This window comes from Myxine glutinosa, chromosome 3, assembly GCF_964187855.1.
Source record: "Myxine glutinosa chromosome 3, kmMyxGlut1.1, whole genome shotgun sequence".
NCBI classification, from domain to species: Eukaryota; Metazoa; Chordata; class Myxini; order Myxiniformes; family Myxinidae; genus Myxine; species Myxine glutinosa.
Window position 1 is genome coordinate 39,902,195 of NC_136263.1, and position 23,209 is coordinate 39,925,403.

Below are 23,209 nucleotides of genomic sequence, written 5' to 3' on the forward strand. Positions count from 1 at the left end.
GGTTGCGTCGAGTTCAGTACACCTTTGGTTTGAAGATGATCCTGATCATTGTTCAGTGGAAGTTGGAAGCGATTGTAAATGGGAACCTAAACTTTGGATCCGTCTTATAGAAACTTGTACTCTATAGTGCAGGTCCACTTACTTTTCAGGGGCTCTTATGTCTACCGAACAAGGGTTCATTCAGGAAACATTTACACTCACTAACTTAACTTTTTGGGGGGATGGAAGTTGTAGGATGGGGGGAGAGTGGAGGGAGAGGAGCTGTAATCTGATGCATTGTTGGTAATCCTTTTGTGTGAATGAGGTCTGTGATGGTTTGGAGTTCTGTACTGTACATGTGGAGCAGGTCTGGTGGGCTTATTGGCTGCCTCCTGCGTGTTTCCTTTTCCTGCTTCCGTCCTTTACAGCCCTCCTGCCAACCTATCCCTGCGCTATAAAGAGTTTTTTTTTGTTTTTACCACCCAAGTGTTTCCTGTTCACACCCTGAGTACAACTGCTAGTCGTCAACTCGTTCGTCCAGAAGTTCAAGAGTGCATTGACGTCAAACACTGACATACCTATCGGATTATTATAGCATGATGTATCTGCAGTGACATCATCGTACTTGCACCTGCCGCTTTTTTCCATGCAAAACGATGCTAGATATCTATCAAAGAGCTAAGTTGGAGGCACCGACTCTATCGTACTTTGCATGTACTTTGCATGTACTTTGCATGTACTTTGCATGATGCATTAACAAACTTTTAGAAATTCCTGGACAAGTTATGTGTGAGCTTGTTTCAAAGGTACACTATGAATTATTTGAAAACAAGTTTTGTGACTGTTACCAATTCTGATTTATTATTATTATTATTATTATTATTATTATTATTATTATTATTATTATTATTATTAATGGTTCTTTGTTTCCTTTTAGAACTGTTCTCGAGTATGATTCCGAATGTTCAGCAAGATCAAGTTAATCAGGTGAGAATCTTGCCAGTTTGTTGTCCTGCTGCTTCTACTCGTAATGGGGAAGGTTGCTTCGTGTCTGCTTTTGAGGGTCTATACTGATCATCGGGTTGCTTTTCCTTGCATGCGACATCTTTGATTGATTTCACCTTTGTTTCTCTTTTCTTCTTCTTCTGAGCAGCCTTTGTCTAAGCAATCTGCTTTTGATCTCTCGCTCTTTGAGAACCCAATGCTCGTGTTGCGGATTATAAAGGTAACGTTTTGCTTCGTTTTGTGTCCTTTTTCAAAAGCACCTCACCACAGTGGTTAAATGATTCCTTGTACTCGCTTGTAATTTCTGCCTTGCTGCCAAAGCAGCGTCTACAACATGCAATTACACAGGCGATCGCTTTGTGTTCCAGTGGGTGATGCAGTATAATGATGCTTCATATTTTTAAAATCTATTTATTATAATTCTAGGCTGGCAGGATGTCCTCGAGGTACACACGCTCGCCTCTGAACTGTCTAGCCTGGGTTCGAATCTCAACCCGGATATAAACTGTCATGGTGTTTTACAGGCAGGGTGATCCATCAATGTGTGGGCCGTCTCTCGGATGGACGTGAAACTGGGCGTGCCTTTTGCCGCAATTAGGTGGACGTTCAAAGTCCCGAGGGGCCTTTGCGAAGTAGGCTATCAGCTAGGGGGGTCAACCGGTACCAAATTGAGGGAGTAAGGCTAATAATGATTTTTGACAAGGTTTTTACCTCTAGAATAAGAAAATATGTGATAGCAAATTCAACGATGTAGCTAAATGTGTGTTATCACCCATTTTCAAAATGGCCGCCAAATTTCTCAAAATATCAATGGTCAATGTAGTGTTTTTTTCACTATTCACCCTATACCCCAAATTTGGGTATCTTATACCTGGTTTTAGGGGTTAGAAATGATTTTACAACTTTGGGACATCACCCATTGCTAACCAATTGGGACATCACCATACCAGTATTAGTCGTTTGATAGGAAAGTATCAACAAACAAATGATGTGAAGGACAGGCAGGAATGTGTCACCCAATTTTGTTCTCTTCATTGCGTTCCAACATCTGGACAAAATGTTGCACAAGATTACCCTACACCGCAACGAAAAGGTGCAAAAATTCATTGATACATTTCCACTATGTCGAAAATACGTGGTGGTGCGATACTTTTTTCCATGTGTATACTTGCAAATCTACTGAATGCCAGTTATTTTCGTGCATATTTTGTGCATAAAGTTGTTGCTATGATGGCAGCCATTTTGTGAAATTGGGCGCCATATTGGATTCTATCTTCTTGGATTAAAGTTCAGATGATGTATTTCATACTTTAAGAGAGTTGTAAAGTCTTAAACATCTCAAAACGCAATGCTATTTGTTACAAATTCCTACAAGAATATGAAACATGGTGTTTTTAATAGAAAAACATGCATTTTGGCGGCCATTTTGAAAATGAGGTGATAACACCCATTTAGCTACATGGTTGAATTTGCTATCACATATTTTCATATTCTAGGGGTAAAGACCGATCCAAAAATCAATATTAGGCTTACTCCCTCATTTTGGTACCAATGGACCCTATTTTGGGGGTCTGGCTGATGGCCTAAAGGGTGGGCCAGTTATCGCAGGCACCATGGCCAAATTCTGAGTTCCTGCTAATCAGTCAAGTGAATGAGTCAATATGTTATCAGGTCAATGAAAGGATCAGACTGTGCCTCACCATTCTAAATTCCCGATGATAAAAATTTACTGCCGTAATGGTGTCGTGCCATAGGGGGAGGGGGGGATGGGAGGGGGGCTGGAAGGGGCTTTTTTGACCATGATGAGGTGTATATATCGACTACAGTAGATCTTCGCTCAGGTGCGTTCGTCGACGTGATAAGCAAAGATTTCCTCACTGATGTCGAGATTCCTCCAGATTTCTTTCGGTTTAGTGTTAAACGTCAGTATAATGACTGTTTAGATAGGTAATCATATGCGTTTATACATCGTTTATAATATTTTTTACTTCTGATAAAGGTTTTCCACAACATGGCACGATAATCAATTTATATACGTTAACATGGCATTTGGCCAAGGAGGACACCTTTTGGGGAGGGGGGATATTATTAGTATTGATATTGCTTTGTAATAACATTAATATTATCCTCTTATCATGAGTGTGTTCATTATTCATTAATTTTTTTTATTGAAAACCGTCTTGGGAAAAACGCCACTCTAAGCTATTTTAATACGACTATACACCTCAACACGGCAGAAACCCCCTTGGGGTGTGGAGGGGTGAATGGACGTTAAATCGCCACAACCTCCGTTTTGTAACTCCCGAGTCTCCTTGTCAAGTTTGGTTGTGATTGGATAAGTACCTCTCCCCCCCCCCCCACACCTCCTCCCCCCAAGCCCTCTCCCTTCCACACATCTCCCTGCTCTCAAATGTTGTGTTTGTGTGCTTCCCCTTCTCTCCCCATCTTGTTTTCCGCTCCCTCTTTTTATATATTTTGTTTGTCTGGTTGATTTGTTTGTGAAGTAAATGTTAGCTCTTTCACGAGCCTCGATTCTGTATACAAAAAAAAAAGAAAGAAAAAAGAAAAAAAGAAAAAAAGTAACTACCGAATGTATCTCGGTCTGACAGACAGAGAGACACAGACAGACCGACAGACATCAAATTGCATATTTTAGTATGTTAGATTATGCTGTATTAGAAACAGCAGCAACATAGCATTTAACTCTTGCTCTCTTCTGGTTGAAAGTTTATTCCAGAGATCTCTGATTTGTCATAGAAATTTCTCTTCTATCCAAACTGAATTTTTTTTTCCCATTCTTCAAGGGCTCAACTCTTCTCCCCACACACAACTGGTGCCTTATGATCCTTATGATCACCGACAAGGGGCCAGGAATTAAAAGCATGATTTCCTACAGTGAAAGCATAATATACATCGCATTCCCACAACGCAACATGTAGAACGAGGACAATACGCGGCATTCCCACAATGCAAGCGGGTATTTCTAGTTCCATTTTTCTTTGCCCATTGGGCACGTATGAGTCAAAGGACAAGTGGAGGGCACCAGTTGTGCAAAAGATAGAAATCCCTTTTTTTTTTTTCTTCTAAACTTTATTTGTATCTTGAACATGAAGTGTGTGTGTGCATGCACACAATTTAAGTCTGGCATTCAAGGCAAGTCAGGAACACTCCATTGCATAGCAAAAGGGTATTAAAATTCCGACAGAACAAAAACGTGGGTGTTAAGCCGTCCTCACATGCTTCTAATGTTGCCTGGAAGATTCGTTCCGGTGTCTGTTTCCCCCAGCCCGACTCAGGTGCCTTGGAGTCTGTATTTTTAACAAATGGTTCACAATTCGTAATTTTGTTCACTAATTCGATTCCAATCTCAAGGGTTTAAATGTGCAAGAAGACGGACAGACAAAGCCACGAGATTTGAACACGGAACGGCACAACAAGGCTACTGTCGTGTAAATAGAATACCACGTGACATATTGGCAAACATAGCAGCCACACAATGATGTTGCACTTGTCAGCTCAAAGCATTCCACTTCTTAAGCCTCGAACAATCCACCATTTGATACGTAACAAAGTTGCTTTTGATTCAACCGACGCTCGACAGAAAATCTAGTTTGACAAACGTCAGGGGTGAATATGTACATGGTGAATGGCAAGCATTTAGACCAATGTGACTGTATTTAACCTCAACAGCTACGAGCTCGTTTGTCCAATCGTACGAATACACTGAACACTGATTGTGGAATGCTTGTTGAACAAATATTTTCCAGCTAGCTGTCGAAGGAATGCTGCAGAAAGGTCGAGCAGACAAACTTACGTGACAGCAATGAATCCCACGGTGAAAGGACCGGCATTAGTGTTAAATGTTGCATGGTTAAGTTACCTCCGCCAACGAAGGTGGACGGATATTATGTTTAAAGGCCCAGTTCGTCTGTCTGTCTGTTTGTCTGTGAACATGATATCTCAAAAAGTTGTGGACAGATTCAGATGGAATTTGGGTGGAGAGCGTGGGTATGTCACTCGGACTAAATGATTAGATTTCGCTGAAGATCCGGATCCGGATCTGGATTTGAGAATTTTAAAGTGATTCTTCACCATTGAGTGATGGGGACAAAAACGATAAAAAGATGTGATGTTTCAAAAAGTTGTGGACGATTTATGACAAAACTAGGGGCATAAGTTGGTTAGGTGACGAGAACAAGCCGATTAGATTTTGGTTCAGGTCTGAATCCAGATCCGGTGTATCAGTGGGATACAAAATGCAAACTACGCTCTCTACTGAGTGCCGTTCTAGTTTCACACTGCTGTGATTTCCGTGCATCGCCCCGCGCATCATTTCTTCAGGTTTTGGAGTATGAAGTCGGCTTCCTGATATGTGCAATCATCGGAGTGCTGTTCATTCTGATCATGCCCCTCGTGGGATTCTGCTTCTGCATCTGTCGTTGCTGCGATAACTGCGGTGGCAAAATGCGGCAAAAGGCCGAATCCAATACGCCATACCGCCGGTGTACTTTCTTGAGCCTGCTGCTCTTCTTCACCGTCCTCATGGTGTAAGTACTGATCTTCACCGTACTTGTCACTACCACAACGACTTCTTGCCATTGTTTGCCCCAGTAATCCCCAGTCCCTACATCCTCCCTCACCCTTCCCCTTCAGGCCTGTATAACCTTTAAGCAATTTTTTCACGTTCACAGAGGAGGTTGTACCTGCATCGCACGTAGAACAAGGACAATACGCGGTGTCGGGTTATTTGAATGTGTTTCATACAATGACTGAAGGAAATTGATGAATGGACGTTGTAATGTGATTTTAAATTTGATTCACAGCAACACAAACTCTATGTCAAGGTTAACAACAACAGGTCCATTTATTTCCTGTTTTTGACATATTACAGTTTTGTTCTCCCCTTTGGTTCTCTTTGTGTTTCCATACGACTTGTGGAATAACTTGTCTTGCCGGTCCAACAGCACCGGCGCCTTTTTCTCCATCGTGGCCAATGAGAAACTTCACCACTCTTACAAAGAGATTCGAGATTTTAGCCTGAACACCATCGACGATATGAAAACGTATATGCGCAGCATTCCCAAGGTAATGACTGCAATCAGCTGCAAGGCACCGGCGACTTGACAAATCGATTATTATTATTTTACTTGAGTCGTTAACTTTGTCACATCCTCATTTCCACTGTTTTGTGGTGTCACACCTGTTGCAGTTGTTCATTTCTCGTTTTGGATAACCAGAATTTCTGAAGCTGTGCCATGGGGCCTCCAGGCTGGTTTAACAAAAGAAATATTTGTAGGTAAAGGTGTCAAAATTATTAAACGAAAATACCACGTTTTGATAAAACACAAGTTATATTTCTACCAATGGTGGGAAGTTTGCAAGAAGCTTCTTCTTTTTCTTATATGGACAGAATTATTCCCATGTTCTTGTGGGGTAGGCCAGGGGAAGTTTTTGGGTCATTGCTTTCACAAACTGCCTGGCCTGGCCTGATGCTCGGCTAAATGGTTAGGGCAGGAATTTCTAATTTGGCCATGGTGCCAGAGATGGCTCGTGTACTCTTCATGAAGGACCGCATGGGATCTTTAACGCTCAGCAACTAATGCCGGCAGATGGGACGTCCAGTTTAACATACCGAGGAGGGATGGAACTACACATTTATGAAACACCAGGATGGATGATGGTTTCTAATTTGGTTGACATTCAAACCAAGACTAGACAGCTCTGAGGTGAGCGTGCACATCCAAATTTGTAAGAAAGATATTAAGTTTTATTTTGTTGTCATGAATGTTCAAATTGTCCCTTGTTTTGTGCATGTACACCTGACCAGTTTTGCTTGTAATTGTTTACATCGCTGTCATTCTCTCATGGAAGACGTTTTCTTCAACAAAGCCTCAAATAATATAATGGAGCAGATACGGTGACCCAGTAGGCCAAGGAAATACAAATCGGTGGGATATGAGAGATTGGGGAAAAGTGATCGTGCAACCACTGCATGGAGCCATGGCACCATCTTCTTGGAACCAATTTAGCTCTGTGCACGGTGCACATGCGGCACTAGAAGAATGAGTTCAGCATATGCACTTATCTATCTGAAGTTGCTGAAATGGCTTTCTCTACGAGGAAGCCAAGAACCTAAAAAAACAAAAACCCATAGGCCCTAAATGTGATTAGCCTGGAGGCCACACCACAGTTATTTTTGGAGTGTAAAAGCAATTCGGCAAAATCCAATAGGTTTTCCATTTCCCCAAAAATTTTACTTTTGTTTGACTGTAGATGTACCCTGGAGATGTACATGGCATTCGTCACTGAAAATCGTCATCGACGTTTATTCCACCTATCTCTTAGGATGGAGAGAGGGAGAGAACTTGCCAATGCTCCCGAAGGGAGTGGGGATTTCTAGTGAGCAAAATGCACTTCAACTCTCTCTTGCTTTTCCAGTTCTTCTGATTTCCCACGCTTGTCAGCGAAACTTACCGGTATTATTATTTTAAAAAAAACTTCCAACCTCACAAGAATAAATTCTGGCATTAAATCGCTTCAGACATAAAATCCTTCCTCTTCTCCAATGGCTTAATCTTGGATCATCAATTTTGATTCAGACCAGGTCATTCTACTCTGGACATGCTGCTTCTGCTGTCTCAACAATGGCTGGAGGTCCTCAATGCCAAACAGGAAATTAGAGCTGTCTCCCTTGATATATCTCGTGCCTTCGATACGGCCTGGCACCATGCCATGCTCACCAAACTCTCCTCGTATGGTATCCATGGAAATCTCCACACATGGCTTGCAGACTTCCTGTCTGGTCGCAGTCAACGTGTGGCCCTGAATGGAATTCTCTCATCTCCCGTTCCTGTTCAGGCTGGAGTTCCTCAAGGCAGTATTATGGGCCCTTTGCTTTTTCTGGTCTTTATTAATGATCTCTGCAACTCTCTGGAAAATCCTCTCTATCTCCTTGCTGATGACTCCACTCTCTGCCGCTCCATACCTCATCCCTCAGATCGGCAGGCAGCAGCCTCTTCACTCTCTGCAGACCTGGACAATATCACAAACTGGTCAAACAAGTGGAACATGTCTTTAAATCCTGGCAAATCTCACACTCTCACTCTGTCCCTCTGAAAAGACTGTCTAGCCAACCCTCCCATCTACTTTCTGAACAATCCTCTTGAAGAATTTCTGTCACCCAAGCTTTTCGGTCTCACTATCTGCCATAATCTTTCCTGGGAAAACCACATTTCCAAGCTGGCCTCCAAAACCAGTCACCGACTGGGCATCCTGTGTCATGCGAAGTTCTTTCTGGACACTTCTGAGCTCCTCGCGACATACAAATCTTTCATCCGCAGCTCAATGGAATACTGCTCTCCCCTCTGGGCTGGTGCTCCTGCCTCACACCGAGCTCGGCTCCACGTGGTTGAAACCAAAGCATTCAGAATCATTGGAATCTCCCGCGATGAAGCTGATTCTGAGGGTCTCTCTCTCTCTCTCTCTCTCTCTCTCTCTCTCTCTCTCGCTCTCTCTCTCGCTCTCTCTCGCTCTCTCGCTCGCTCGCTCTCTGTCTCTCTGTCTCTCTGTCTCTCTGTCTCTCTGTCTCTCTGGTCTTTCTGTCTTCTACCGTCTCCTCTCCGGCCTTGCTCCCCCTGCTCTGTCCCCCAAATATTCCTGCAGGGCGCACAAGATCTGCCAGCAAGCATCTTCTGGTGAAACTGCCAAAATCAAGACTCTCTGATCACCTTCACTCCTTCATTCCTCTTTTCTCCAACCTCTGGAACAAACTCCCACACTCTCTTCAATCTCTCCTTCCTCTAGGTCTTTAAAACAGCTGTTCACCACCATCTTTTGTCTTCCCCCATCCAAAACATTTATCTTTTCTACCCCCGTTTAAACGCCCCAAATTGCTGGAATTGAACTCAGACATTTATAGCTGATATGTGTCCAAATCTGCAAGGACGAATGGGAGAAACTCCCCAAATCCTGATGTGCAAAGCTGATACAAATCCACTTATATACATTAGATATTTCTGTATTTCATTTTTAATTATTTTGTCAAGATTTCTAAAAAAAGAATTCCATTTTGTTCATTACCCATTCTGCCCAAAAACCTTCAAGCAAACGAGCCACCATGGGTGTAATCGAGATCAGGCGAAGTTGGCTGAAATCAGTGACGGGCACAGATTTCGGTACTGGGCATACTGATGCAATTTTCGAGCAATTTGGAAAATGACCAAAACGAAGACCACTATTAAAAAGTCTGGCTGGGGAGGGGGGGGGGGGGGTCTGAAATGTCGTTGGCAAACTCTTTCAAAAGTCATATGGGAACGTTAGTTGGATGACCGGCCTTGGATGTGTTCAACCTGCGAAGCTGTTTGTAGACCTCTTGACACTCGATAGACGGGGGAAGACCAGCTGGTAAGTATGCAGGAAAGGAAGACATATCAAGGGATGGGAAGTCAGTGCAAAGTTGAGCAAAATAGCAATTCCATTCGTATGCAATTTCGATTGGTAATTTTTGTGAGTTTGGGAGCAGGGGTTGGGGTCGTTTGCTCATTCCAGGGAAATATCCCATCTGCTAACGCCAATTGTCTGGCTCAGTCCCTTTCAGATGCTGGATTTTGCGTGCATAATATTCCTTTTCTACTTTCTTTATTTCTCTCTGCACGTCATTTCTTATTTTTCTGAAGACGCGGACGTCATCCTTTTGAAAACTCGTGTCACGGTTGGCAATAAGTCTGCGAAGGCGATTGGTCATCCACGATTTGTCATTCAATCGGCGCTTGATCGTTGCAGACTCAAAATGGAGCTTGTAGTAGTCAGTAATCAGCTGTTGGAACCAATGGGCATATGCTTGGGTGTCCATCATATTCTTCATTTCGACCAACAGACCAGTCCTTTTCGGTTATGCACTGCCCAAAAGAGTGAACATCAGTCTGATGGAAAGGTTCATATGAGACTTTAATCAATCGTAGACTGTTCTGTTCATGAATGGGGTGGAGTGCGACAACGGAATGGTACCTGTTTGCTATGGGGGCACATATCACGGGTCCGTACGGATTCCCAATATCCGTTGGAATCCTGTCCAAAGTCGCAGTAACTCAGGTAGGTTTAGTGACGATGTGTGATAAAAGCGTGTGTTGTTGCACGAATGCAGTGTCAGTCATTGAAATCTCCGACCATGAGGAACACGACGTTGTCAGATTGTGCACATGTGCATTCGACCATATCAGTGAGATGAACACAAAAATGTCCATAGATAACCGTAGGTGATTCGAAGATGTCAACTTGGCGCACGTAGTTTCGAGCTGAGAAGGAATGCGATCATTGAATACCTCCCACACATTCAAATCATCATGTATGTAGAGCCCAACCCATCCTCCAATGCGATCACTGCGATCATGGTAGAATAGTTGAAATCCAGGAAGTTGGCAGGCTGATGATTGTCTCTCAGGGGGGGGGGGGGGGGGGGGGGGGGGGTAGGGGGGGTGTGAAATTCTAGAAAATTTCCCTGCTAGAGCGGGGGTTAGCCTTGCAGTCCCCACAACGATCTTCTCCATTTTGCCCTATTTTCTGCATCTCCCCTTGTTAACCCCCTTTCCCACATTTCTTCTTCTTCCACCACCTTTAGCGAAGAATTTCTTCTTCCACCACCTTTAGCGAAGTCTTTCTCGGTATTCCCCGTCCTGTACTTCCTTCTACATTCATTTCCATTACTCTTCTCAACCAGTCACTTTCATCCTTCCTCGACACATGACCAAACCATCTCAACCTGTTACTCTTCACAGCATCAATCACAGGCTCTATTCCCATCATCTTTCGCAATTCATCATTTGGCTTCCTCTCTCTCAACAACACTCCACACATCCACCGAACCATTCGCATTTCCACCCTTTCCAACCTTCGTTGCTGCTCTACGTTCATTACCCATGTCTCGCAACCATAAATCATAACACTTCTCACACATGCAGCATACACCTTTCCCTTCAGCTTCAACGACACTCCCCTCATCATCAGCACGCCACTCAGTTCCCGAAACTTCTTCCATGCACATCTCACTCTTGCAACCGTTGCCGAGTCTGATCCACCTTCTCCATTCAGCATGTCTCCTAGGTAGCAAAAAAAATTGAGAAGAACGTGTGATGGAACAAAATGGCCGATGATCCATGTTTTTTTACTTTAATAAGTGCCTGTTCACTATAATGTTCAACAAAAGTTTTAACATGTCTAGAACGAGGTTGAACAACTTTTTTACGCATGTGACGACGAGCAAAACGATGCGACTTGAGCATACGGCGACGTACAGTTCAAAATACCTGTGACTGATGGTACCTGATCGATGCAGCTTATTGAGGATAACCTTTGCCATGTGTTCTGTGGATCTTGGTGATATTGTCTTGTGAGGTCATTGATCATCATGTACATTAAAATTTGATGAACACGTTCCAATTGTGCTGCTCTTTCTGCCTTTAGGAAACCAACTTCATTGCCTCACAATTTACACCTGTTTATAACCGCACAAAAGAAAGCATAGATTGTAAGTATGACTTCAGTAAAGGTTGAAATCCTTGCTCCAAGATTGTTCCATCTCCACAATTCCAAAATGATCATTTTTCATTGAACACGTTGGCATGTTTTGTATTTGTTAATGTATCTACATTCCAACGTCGTTCTAATATGAATGTTTTCACCCATGTGTGTTTGTCTATCTCGGTTTATCTGTCTGTCTGTGAGCAGGATATCTCAATAGATTATTGACGGTTTTGGACGAAATTTGGTGGACAGGTTGGGTGTGTGACAAGGATGAATCAATTCGATTTTGGTGAAGATCCGAATACGGATCCGGATACGAGAATTTTTAAGTTATTCTTCCCCATTCAGAGATAGGGCCAACAACGATATATACGTCAAAGTTGTGGACGGATTCGGACAATACTTGGTTTTGTCCATTGATACCAAACACTCGGCCTGGTCTTGACCACGATTCTCCTTCACTTCCCCTTATTCTCAGCCAACAGTCTCCACTCCCCAACTACTCCCACCTTACCGATATCCCTCCTCACACAATCCTGACATCTCTACCATGGTCTACCTATTTTCCTCCTGCTTTGATCCCTCAACATAACCGCTCTCTTTGCCATTCTCTATTCCCCCCCATCTGCACCAATTGTCCAGCCTGCTTATTATCCATCTCCCGGTTATGCTCATCTGCACACCATCCTCCTTCTATCCACCCTCTTCACTCCCACAATCCTCCTGACTCAGTTGTTCTCACAAACCTGCAGCCTCTGTTATTGGCTCCCTGACAGTGCCACCGTTTCCAGACCGTAAAGATAAGCCGACGTTACGCATGACATGCGAACCTTCCCTTTCCATCTCCTTCATATCTTCACGTCCTCCACTGAAGGTTGATTGGAGATTATGTTTTCACCCCTGTCTGTATGTCTGTCTGTCTGTGAACAGGATATCTCCAAAATATATGGAAGGATTCAGACGAAACTTGGTGGACAGATTGGGTGTATGACAAGGACGAATTGATTCAATTTTGGTGGAGATACAGATCCCGACAAGAATTTAAAATTATTTTTCTTGTGACTTCTCCATTGAGAGATAGGGCCGAAAACGATACATAGCGCGATCTTTCAAAAACGTTCTGGATGGATTCTGACAAAACTTGGTGGATGTGTTGGTTTGGTGACAAGAACAAGTCGATCAGATTTTGGTTCAGGGCCGGATCCACATCCGACCTATCGGTGGGACACAAAACGTAAATGGTTCAGCCTGGTGGAGGTATGCGCTCTATCAAGTGCCATTCTAGTGCTGTCAGTCATTACTCCCTCCACCCTCCTCCATGCATTCGCACCCACCTGAAACCTCCGCACCTCTTCCGACTTACCATCCTCATTCACTGCTCCCCCCTCCTACCCCCCCTCCTCATTCACTGCTCTACCCCCCCCCCACCCCCCACCAGATACTCAAACCTATTTCCTTGTCTGATCTTCCTCTCTAAACTGATATTCATTTATTCTCTCTGCTGCCCAAACCACATCACCTCCATCTTCTCCATACTCATCTTCAGCCCATGTTTGTCAAATGCTTCGTTCCACTCCCCCAGTACTTCCTGAATTTCCCACCCAAACAGTACCACAACAGCCAGATTGTCCACATAAAACATCCTCCCCAGATATCTTTCATGTTTACCTTCCTGCTTACCAGCTCCATCACCATGATAAACAGGAGTGAGCCGAGAGCACCTCCCACTTTAAACCGTGCTCAAACTGAACTCTTCCAACATCCCAGCACCAACCCAAACTCTTCCCTTCATTCTCTCATGCATTCCTTACGCTTCTCGCACTCCCATGCATTTCGGTGTCGCCATCACCATCTCTCTCATAATTGAAAAGTTTTTTTTTTTTTTCCCCCAGTTCTGACAGCATTTGCATGCGCACTTCCTTGGTCTGTTTTTTCCTTCATGACCAGACGCCATCTTCTGTTTTGAGAGGCTGTCTTCAAAACTGTTCTGGAGATGTATTTTAACAGTTTTTGTTAATTGTTGCTGTTGATTTGTCGATGTAACGCATCATTTTCATTTAGTTCCTACACGTGCGATTGATTGATTTATTGTTTGTGCTGGTTTTTGTCTCCTTGTTGAGTTTTCTTAATTTTTCTGAATTTGTGGGTGATGACATGATTTGATTTGCCAAACTCGCCCTGACCTTTTGTGCCTCTGTGGGACGGTGCAGTTGTGGACACGAGGCTGGGTTTGCAGATCCAGAATATTTTCAGAGGCAAGGTTGAGGAAGTACAAATAGCAGTTTCGAGCCTGTCTCTGCGTAAGTATTGCAAGCGGGCCGCCGGTCACACACTAGATGAACCTGAACTGTTATTCTGTACGATGACTTCATTTACGTTGTGCTGATTGTTCTGTTAGGACTGGCAAGATAACCCGGAGGTGCGCACACTCACATCTGAGCTGTGTAGCCTGGGTTTGAATCCCGACCCCACTATAAACAATCATCCCAGTGTTTCATAGGCAGGGTAAATCATCAAGGTGTGTGTGCCGTCCATCATGTGAAGGTTGATTCCATTCCGTCCAATCCTCCCTGTGCACAGTCATGTCGGATTCCCGCGCCGAACTCGTGAAGATCGACACATTGCAGAAGAGTCTGCAGAGTGATTTGGAGAAACTCAGGGAAAGCTTGAAGAATGAGACGAGAGCACTGAATGAAACGCTTGCCAATTGTACCACATTGGAGTGCAAAAACCTGCAAAAAGAGTTGGATATGTTGGTCCCAGGTGCCGACTTTAACAAGGTACAGATGGACCATTGTACGACTCGAGATGTGAATCTTTTTGGAATCTTTTTTTTTAAATCTCTTTTTCTGTTCAAGATGTCGAATCGGTCTCATTCCACGTGTATAAGGTTTATTTCCAGTAATCGTGCGTGACGAGATTACCTCCAAATTGATACAAGGTTGTATTTGCTTTGATGCACAACTACCTAGATACAGGTGACATGATGCTGAGTCGGTATCATTACTCCCGCCAGGGAGAAATGCATTCGTGTGTGTGTGTGTGTGTGTGTGTGTGTGTGTGTGTGTGTGTGTGTGTGTGTGTGTGTGTGTGTGTGTTCGTGTGTTCGTGAACAAGATATCTGGAAACGTTCTGAACGGATTTGGATGAAAGTTAGTGGGATGATTGCACTTGGGATAAGGAAGAATTGATTAGTTTTTGGTGAAGCTCAGGAAATTATTCCGGATCCAGGAATTTTTTGAAGGATTTTTTTACCATTGGAAGATAGGGCTCGTTTTTTTTAAACATTATCTTCTATATATTCTATATTTAACATTGTGATATGAAAATAGTTTTCATATTTGTTGTAAATGTAGTTTAAACTCGTGGTTATGCGTTAGAGCGGTGTATTTCTTAGCAGCGTCGTCTTCAATGTTCATTTTTTTTGTCCCCTGTCGCACCACAGAGCGAAAGGGGGACTATGGTTTTCCCCTCCGTCCGTGTGTCCGTGTGTCCGTGCGGGCGTGCAAGCGTGCGTAAGCGAAGGACCGCATTCGAATTTGGTGTGTGGGTGCAACCCACGTCAAAATCCAAGATGGCCGCCGCCATTTATGTCTGAACCTTGTGAGATGAATATCTTGAAAAATAAGCGAAGTACCAACTTCTAATCTGGTGTGTGGGTGTATCTAGGCATAAGGAAGAACGCTATTGAAAATTGGGTCGCCACGTCAAAATCCAAGATGGCCGCCTCCATGTGTGTCTGAACCTTGTGAGCGAAATATCATAGCATGTTTTCTGCGTCTTCCACTTTGTCAACTCATCACTTCCCCGACGAGGGACCGAGGCGTAACGCTTGTTTCTAATAAAGACATATTCTGTCATTTTTAAACCACCAAAGTGTGTATTCGGTTTCCCCGTTTCATAAAATGTATCGGTTGATACGTATAATGCTTTAAAACTGTTTTTTTTCTTTTTTTGTTACCTCAAAGAGATATCAACATTTACCTCAGCGAATGTCAATCGCGGTGTCAGTATTTGATGAACTTATAAAGACTTAGGTGAGTTATAAGTGTGACCAGCATGTGCACGGGATTCTTCCCAGAATAATGAGTGGTCGCATTAGCTTGTACGACTTAAAATGAGGGAGTTTTGTTTTCACGTTTGGGCCAGTTTTACATGTTGTATCCCTAAGGAATGAAACAAACGTTTTTTCCTGGCTTACAATTTTATTTGAAGTCCCACACGCCTCAAAATACACTCACTTACATAGAATTGAACGCTGAATCCGAAAATGTAAGTGAAATTGCCTTGTTTTTTAACATTATCTTCTATATATTATATATATATATCTGTGCAGTGTCTGTCTTGTGTTGTCACTGAACTACTCCCTCAAACTTTTGTGAAATCGTAGGCCTACTATTCCAACTTGACCCACGGCGGGAGTATGCGCTCTACTGCGTGGCGATCTAGTTTAAAATGTATTTCTTTGTTTTGTTCATCTTTTTTTGTTTTAAGGCACCAAATGTCGACGACTCTTTAAACGTCACAAATGATGTGCTGAAGACCAATCTCAGTTCTCTCATCAAAAAGGTAACCAAGATTAATGTGTCACTGTACCCTGTGCTTGTTAAACACTCGCTTCATTGCACGTTAAAGGTAAACGAAACTAAACAAAACAAAAACTTTCCTTTTGCTTTCAGGGGAATGACAGTTTCAATTCCATCCCAGAGATGGTGAAGAACCAGACCAAGGATGTTTCAGGTGAGTTGCAAAGAACGTCTGAACGGAATTGCGCCGCGCCTAGAATTTCCGTGTCTGTTGAGGTTTTGTTGTCGATTTCGTCCCTTTTTAGTCGATCTAGGCATGCGTCCCATTGCTTCGCTGTCGGGACGAAGGACAGCATGTTGTACTTCACGAACATGTTGCATGTCCATCTGCGAGTGTTAATGAGGATGTAAAATGAAATGAAACACGTGGAAAAAGGATCTTTTATAACTCGCAATTGTTGTTGTTGTTGTTGTTTTTTTTTTGTGTGGTACGTGTACTTTTATATATTTTTCTATTTCTTCGAGAATTATTGCTATATACATGTATTTTTTGTGCTCGTTCCATGTCCATCTAAATTCTAAAAGGTACTTGCTGTCGTAAAATAATAAATGTTATCGTTGAAACCACTACATTCAGCTCCCATCCCACCTCTTCAATACGGAAAGCTGGGCTTTTAAAATAGTTAAGCCTATCTTTATGATTAAACGGACAAATTATTGTTTGAAGTAAATCGATTATTACCTTTCCAATGCTACCATTTTCATTATCCTACGACACCAGGAACTAAAAAAAAAAAAAAAAGGTGTCCCGGCTGCCAGATTTGGCTGATGTTAAAGATCCCCCATCGTGTTCTTTGAAGAGTAGGCGAGTTATCACCTGCACCCTGAAGAAAATCCTGCCCTAACCATCAGCGTCAGCGGCATAGCCACACCCCCTATCCAATGATGTAGCTCAGTAACCACAGGCTGCACATTAAATAATGATGACCCTTTTAAAATAAAGCGTGATGCACACAGATGGACACAGACAGGCACAGGCACAGACAAGCACAGGCACAGACAGGCACAGACATGCACAGACACAGACAAACACACAGACAGGACAGACAGACACAGACAAACATACACACAGAGAGACACACACACACACACACACACACACACACACACACACACACACACACACACACACACACACACACACACACACACACACACACACACACACACACACACACACACACACACACACACACACACACACACACACACACACACACACACCTCCTTAGCCTGGTGTTGGCTTAGCGGTTAGGGTGCCGGCTTGGGATCCTAGGATCCTGGGTTCGAATCCCAGTCGATCGTTGAATTAACGTCAGGGGGATTGACTCAGCCTGTCATCCTTCTGAGGTCGACAAATTGAGTACCAGCTCTCTAGTAATTGGGGCACTGCATCAGCGGCACAAACGTGCTTCCAGAGAAATGATGCAACCAGCTTGCACAGGCTGCATACGAAAACAACAACACGGCACTTCCTTTCAGTAATATATGTGTACAATGAACTCTTCTGAATGTGACAGTTTTGGCCGCATCACTGCAATGCAATTTTGATGTACACTCTGTACCTCATGTATTTCTTTCTTTGTTTCAGTGTTCGAGTGAGAGTAAATTGATTGTATAACGAGGACTACATTCTTTTTTATTTCTTTTTAAATGTTTGTGTGTGTGTGTGTGTGTGTGTGTGTCTGTCTGTCTGTCTCTCTGTGTGTGTGTCTGTGTCTGTGTGTGTCTGCCTCTGTGTCTGTGTGTGTGTGTGTATATGTGTGTGTGTCTCTGTCTCTGTGTGTGTGTGTCTGTGTCTGTGTGTGTCTGCCTCTGTGTTTGTGTGTGTGTCTGCCTGTGTGTGTGTGTGTGTGTGTGTGTGTCTGTCTGTGTGTCTGTGTGTGTCTGCCTCTGTGTTTGTGTGTGTGTCTGCCTGTGTGTGTGTGTGTGTGTGTGTGTGTGTCTGTCTGTGTGTGTGTGTGTGTGTGTGTGTGTGTGTGTGTCTATCTGTCTGTGTGTCTGTGTCTGTGTCTGTGTGCCAGTCAAATGAGAGGTTCAGATTGTATTGTTATCTTAGGTCACAGACTGGGACCCTCGATTCCTTTAAGGTTGCCATGCACTGCCATTTGTCATGTCAATGTCGATCTTGTTAGAGAATACAAACAAAGGAGGACATTCCGAGTTCACTTTGGCTGGTTGCACACCAGCATGCAGCTATCCTCCCATCTTGTTTTTGTTCATGTCTTTGGTCTATTTATTCTTCTTCTTGTGTCTACGTTACCAAATCGAAGTGAATAACGTTATTTTGAAAGTAGTTGCGTGTTCTCACTTTCGCTAATTGCGCGTTATTGTATGTAGTGCACTGGTTGAAGCTCAGTGCGGTTGTTGTATGTTTTGGCCGAGACTAAAGCAGGTGGTGCTGGTTGACCAGCTATACCAAACTGGGTCGGGTTGTGTTATTGCGCGTTATTGCGCGTTATTGCGCGTTATTGTATGTAGTGCACTGGTTGAAGCTCAGTGCGGTTGTTGTATGTTTTGGCCGAGACTAAAGCAGGTGGTGCTGGTTGACCAGCTATACCAAACTGGGTCGGGTTGTGTTATTGCGCGTTATTGCGCGTTATTGCGCGTTATTGTATGTAGTGCACTGGTTGAAGCTCAGTGCGGTTGTATGTTTTGGCCGAGACTAAAGCAGGTGGTGCTGGTTGACCAGCTATACCAAACTGGGTCGGGTTGTGTTATTGCGCGTTATTGCGCGTTATTGCGCGTTATTGTATGTAGTGCACTGGTTGAAGCTCAGTGCGGTTGTTGTATGTTTTGGCCGAGACTAAAGCAGGTGGTGCTGGTTGACCATCTATACCAAACTGGGTCGGGTTGTGTATGTTTTGCGGCCACCTGGAAAGGGTCGGGATAAATGTGTAACCGTAGGCCGTGAAAATGTGAAGCTTTGACATGAGGTGCAGCAATGCATGAGGGTTGTCAAATGGTGTTCTACCTTGAGGGATCATTTTGAAGTTCTCCTGATGGCCGTTTAGGTGTCTCTTTCACCATGGATTATGTGGACTTCCGCCCATCCCCTCCCCTCTCATCCCCATTCCTTTTCTGTCAGCACTTGCATAAAGACCTTGAAGCATTTCAATGTGTGCCTCGTATTTAAGCGAGGAGGTTGTGAGGTTTTTCACTCAAGGTATCTGTCAAAGCGTCTTTGTCCGCATGTTGACAGAAAATATAGGATCTGTCTGCTGCGGTGTGTTGCTTCCCGCAGAGTCGGAGGAAAGCTCATTTAATGTCGGGGCCTGAATGTGTGGATCTCAGGGCCTCCAGTATTTTGTATGTAGGCCTTCTTATTTTGCAAAGAGCAGTACACCTTGCGTTCATCCTGCTGTGCCTTTCGTCAATATTTAAATTATCGGGCATTTGGTTTGAAATGTCTTGTTTCGCTCCACAATCGGGTCAAGTTACAATTATTGAGGAGTCATGTGGACTTTAATCTGATGAATGTGCCGTGGGAGGCAAAACCTCTCCCGTCCTCGGACTCTCCAATGGGCTACCACCATTATTGTGTGGCTTGAGGGTTGGGATTATTGTCACATTCAGATTATAGGATACGCATGTATACGAGGGCCATGTCCGAACAAGACACTCTGTATTGGCGATGAAACACCAACGTTAACAATTTTTCGTTGTAGTTTGAAAGAATGAGTGTTGTGGTGTTGTGAGTATTTCATTCGTAGAACTTTTTGCGTGTGCGCTCAAACGATTTTCATGTGTCCCATAAAAAGCGAGTTTTGAATATTTCAACTTTTTTTGGTTTTGAGTCTATTGATTATAATTGGAGTAGTCACACCCATCCGAGTAATGCAAAGGTTAGCTTTATAGTCTTATTTTTCTGTAAAGGTTAGGATTATAGTCTTATAGTCTTATTTATGTAAAGGTTAGGATTATAGTCTTATTTTATCGTCTTATATTATTTTTTCTGTAAAGGTAATGACATAGTCTTATAGTCTTATTTATGTAAAGGTTAGGATTATAGTCTTATCGTCTTATTTATGTAAAGGTTAGGATTATAGTCTTATTTTAAAGACTTATTTTTGTAAAGGTTAGGATTATAGTCTTATTTTATACTTATTTATGTAAAGGTGAGTATTATAGTCGTATTTTGTAGTCTTATTTTTGTAAAGGTTAGGATTATAGTCTTATTTTATAGTCTTATATTATTTTTTCTGTAAAGGTTATGATTATAGTCTTATAGTCTTATTTATGTAAAGGTTAGGATTATAGTCTTATCGTCTTATTTATGTAAAGGTTAGGATTATAGTCTTATTTATGTAAAGGTTAGGATTATAGTCCTATTTTATAGTCTTATTTATGTAAAGGTTAGGATTATAGTCTTATTTTATATTCTTATTTTCTGTAAAGGTTGGGATTATAGTCTTATTTTAAAGACTTATTTTTGTAAAGGTTAGGATTATAGTCTTATTTATGTAAAGGTTAGGATTATAGTCCTATTTTATAGTCTTATTTATGTAAAGGTTAGGATTATAGTCTTATTTTATATTCTTATTTTCTGTAAAGGTTAGGATTATAGTCTTATTTTAAAGACTTATTTTTGTAAAGGTTAGGATTATAGTCTTATTTTATACTTATTTATGTAAAGGTGAGTATTATAGTCTTATTTTGTAGTCTTATTTTTGTAAAGGTTAGGATTATAGTCTTATTTTATAGTCTTATATTATTTTTTCTGTAAAGGTTATGATTATAGTCTTATAGTCTTATTTATGTAAAGGTTAGGATTATAGTCTTATCGTCTTATTTATGTAAAGGTTAGGATTATAGTCTTATTTTATAGTCTTACACTACTCACAATAAGTTAGGGATATTGTGGGAGTGAGTTTTTTTTTTTTTTTAGGGGTTAGGGTGATGGTGTTGAAATCAAGAATGCAGTGTTTTTTCACACATTAATAACCATGGAATTAGGACCAACAACTTTTTTCAACATAATTAATACACAAAATCAACCACACCGAAGAATCTGCCGATATCCCTAACTTATTGTGAGTAGTGTATTTATGTAAAGGTTAGGATTATAGTCTTATTTTATATTCTTATTTTCTGTACAGGTTGGGGTTATAGTCTTATTTTATAGTGAAGGAGCCCGCGCTCCTGCATGAGACGGACGAAGTGACAGACAAGACACAAACTCGTCCGAGAAGATATTTATTGTAAAAACCAACTCGGGAACTCTGAAAAGCCCGTTTATCGGGCTGCATATATATCCAAACCAGAAAGCATAACCGAAACCGAAAGCCACGCCTCTCAGGCGAGGCGTGCTTTGGTGGTCACGTGACCGACAGGTGCAAAGGATTATAACCGCACGCGCGGCATGCTTTGGTGGTCATGTGACCAGCCACCCCGGCGCCGCGGTTGTCCGCCGGTGACGTCACCGGCTGGAGCAAGGAGATTCTGCTGCTGGTCTCGCTTGGGGGACCCATGGGTCGCTACACACGCCCCCCCCCCCCCCAGAACGGACTTGATCCAGGAAGGTCAACCTGAGGGGGGTCTGGATGACCTGACCGAAACGACCCTGGCCAGTCGCCGGGGGGGGGGGGGGGGGGTCCGGTGTGGTGGCGGGTGGTCGGACGGGGGGTGGAGTGGACGGGGGGCAGCTGCGCCACGGTGGGAGAGCCAGCCGTGGCGGCTGGCCGACGTCCATGTGGGCCGGTTTGAGGCGGTCCAGCAAAATCCGGTCCGCCCGGCCGCCGATGCTGACGATGAAGGACTTGTTGTCCCGTCGTATGACCCGGAAGGGTCCGTCGTATGGTGGCCGGAGCGGCCCCCGGTGCACGTCGTGGCGCACGAAGACGTACTCCGCCGTGCGGAGTGCTGGGGGGACGTAGGATTGGGGGTCGCTGTGGCGGGACGTGGGCACCGGGGCGAAACGTCGGGCAGCCTCCTGGAAGTCCGTGCGCTGGCGCGCGGCGGACCAGGGGCTGGTGGCGTCGGGAATGAACTCGCCCGGTATGCGGAGGGCCTGGCCGTACACCAGCTCGGCGGTGGACGCCTGGAGGTCCTCTTTGGGGGCCGTGCGTAGGCCCAAAAGGACCCACGGGAGCCGGTCGGCCCAGCCGTCGTCCTGGAGGCCGGCCATGAGTGCGGCCTTCATGGAGCGGTGGAACCGCTCGCACAACCCATTGGCCTGGGGGTGGTAGGCCGTGGTGCGGTGTAGGGTAACGCCCAACGTGCGGGAGATCGCGCCCCATAGTTTGGACGTGAACTGTGGGCCGCGGTCCTTAGAGATGTGCGCCGAAACGCGCGACCCAGGTGGCGATGAACGCCTGGGCCACGTCAGCGGTGGTGGTGGAGGCGAGGGGCACGGCCTCCGGCCACCTGGTGGTCCTGTCCACCATGGTAAGCAGGTGGGTGAACCCCTGCGATGGGGGAAGGGGACCCACCAGGTCCATGTGGACGTGGTCGAACCGTCACTCGGGCACGGTGAAGGGAGCCAGCGGAGCCTGGGTATGCCGGTGGACCTTGGCCCGCTGGCAGGGTGTGCAGGCATTGGCCCAGTCGCGGACGTCCCGTCGTAGCCCATGCCAGATGAAACGTGCCACCACCAGCCGCTGGGACGCCTTCCGGCCCGGGTGAGAGAGGCCGTGGAGCGAAGCAAAAATGCGACGCCTCCAGGTGACCGGCACAATGGGGCGAGGTCGGCCTTGGGAGATGTCGCACAGCAGGACCGTGTCCGCGAAGGGGATGTCAGCCAAGCGGAGGCCCGTGTCCGCCACCCGCAGCGCCTGCACCGTGCCGTCGGTGGCCTGGTCCGTTGCCATTAGGGCGAAGTTGACGCCGAGGTGGACGGCATTGGCGCCGGCTCGAGAAAGGCAGTCGGCCACGGCGTTGTCCTTCCCGGCGACGTGCCGGATGTCCGTGGTGTACTCCGACACGGTGGAGAGGTGGCGCTGCTGGTGGGCCGACCACGGCTCCGTGACCTTGGCCATGGCGAAAACCAACGGCTTGTGGTCGACAAAAGCCGTGAACGGGCGGCCCTCCAGGAGGTGGCGAAAATGGCGGATGGCCAGGTACAGCCCGAGGAGCTCGCGGTTGAAGGTGCTGTACTTCAACTCGTTGGGCAGGAGTTGCCG

General features: G+C 44.4%; 1 protein-coding gene across 2 annotated transcripts in view; it reads left to right on the forward strand.

The window, feature by feature from the left end:
* Positions 1-474: 474 nt before the first annotated feature.
* The window catches only part of PROM1 (prominin 1), a 47,741-nt gene continuing 25,006 nt past the window's right edge, over positions 475-23,209 (forward strand). Inside the window, exons 1-9 of one of the 2 annotated variants that reach the window (XM_078773920.1) lie at positions 475-785; positions 917-966; positions 5,326-5,531; positions 5,949-6,069; positions 11,443-11,506; positions 13,713-13,802; positions 14,083-14,282; positions 15,997-16,071; positions 16,182-16,242. In XM_078773920.1, the coding sequence (XP_078630046.1) occupies positions 931-966; positions 5,326-5,531; positions 5,949-6,069; positions 11,443-11,506; positions 13,713-13,802; positions 14,083-14,282; positions 15,997-16,071; positions 16,182-16,242 (853 nt within the window). In that variant the 5' untranslated portion in view covers positions 475-785; positions 917-930. Of the gene's footprint in view, positions 786-915; positions 967-5,325; positions 5,532-5,948; positions 6,070-11,442; positions 11,507-13,712; positions 13,803-14,082; positions 14,283-15,996; positions 16,072-16,181; positions 16,243-23,209 lie in introns of those variants that run through there. The other variant, XM_078773919.1, reaches the window with a different exon arrangement.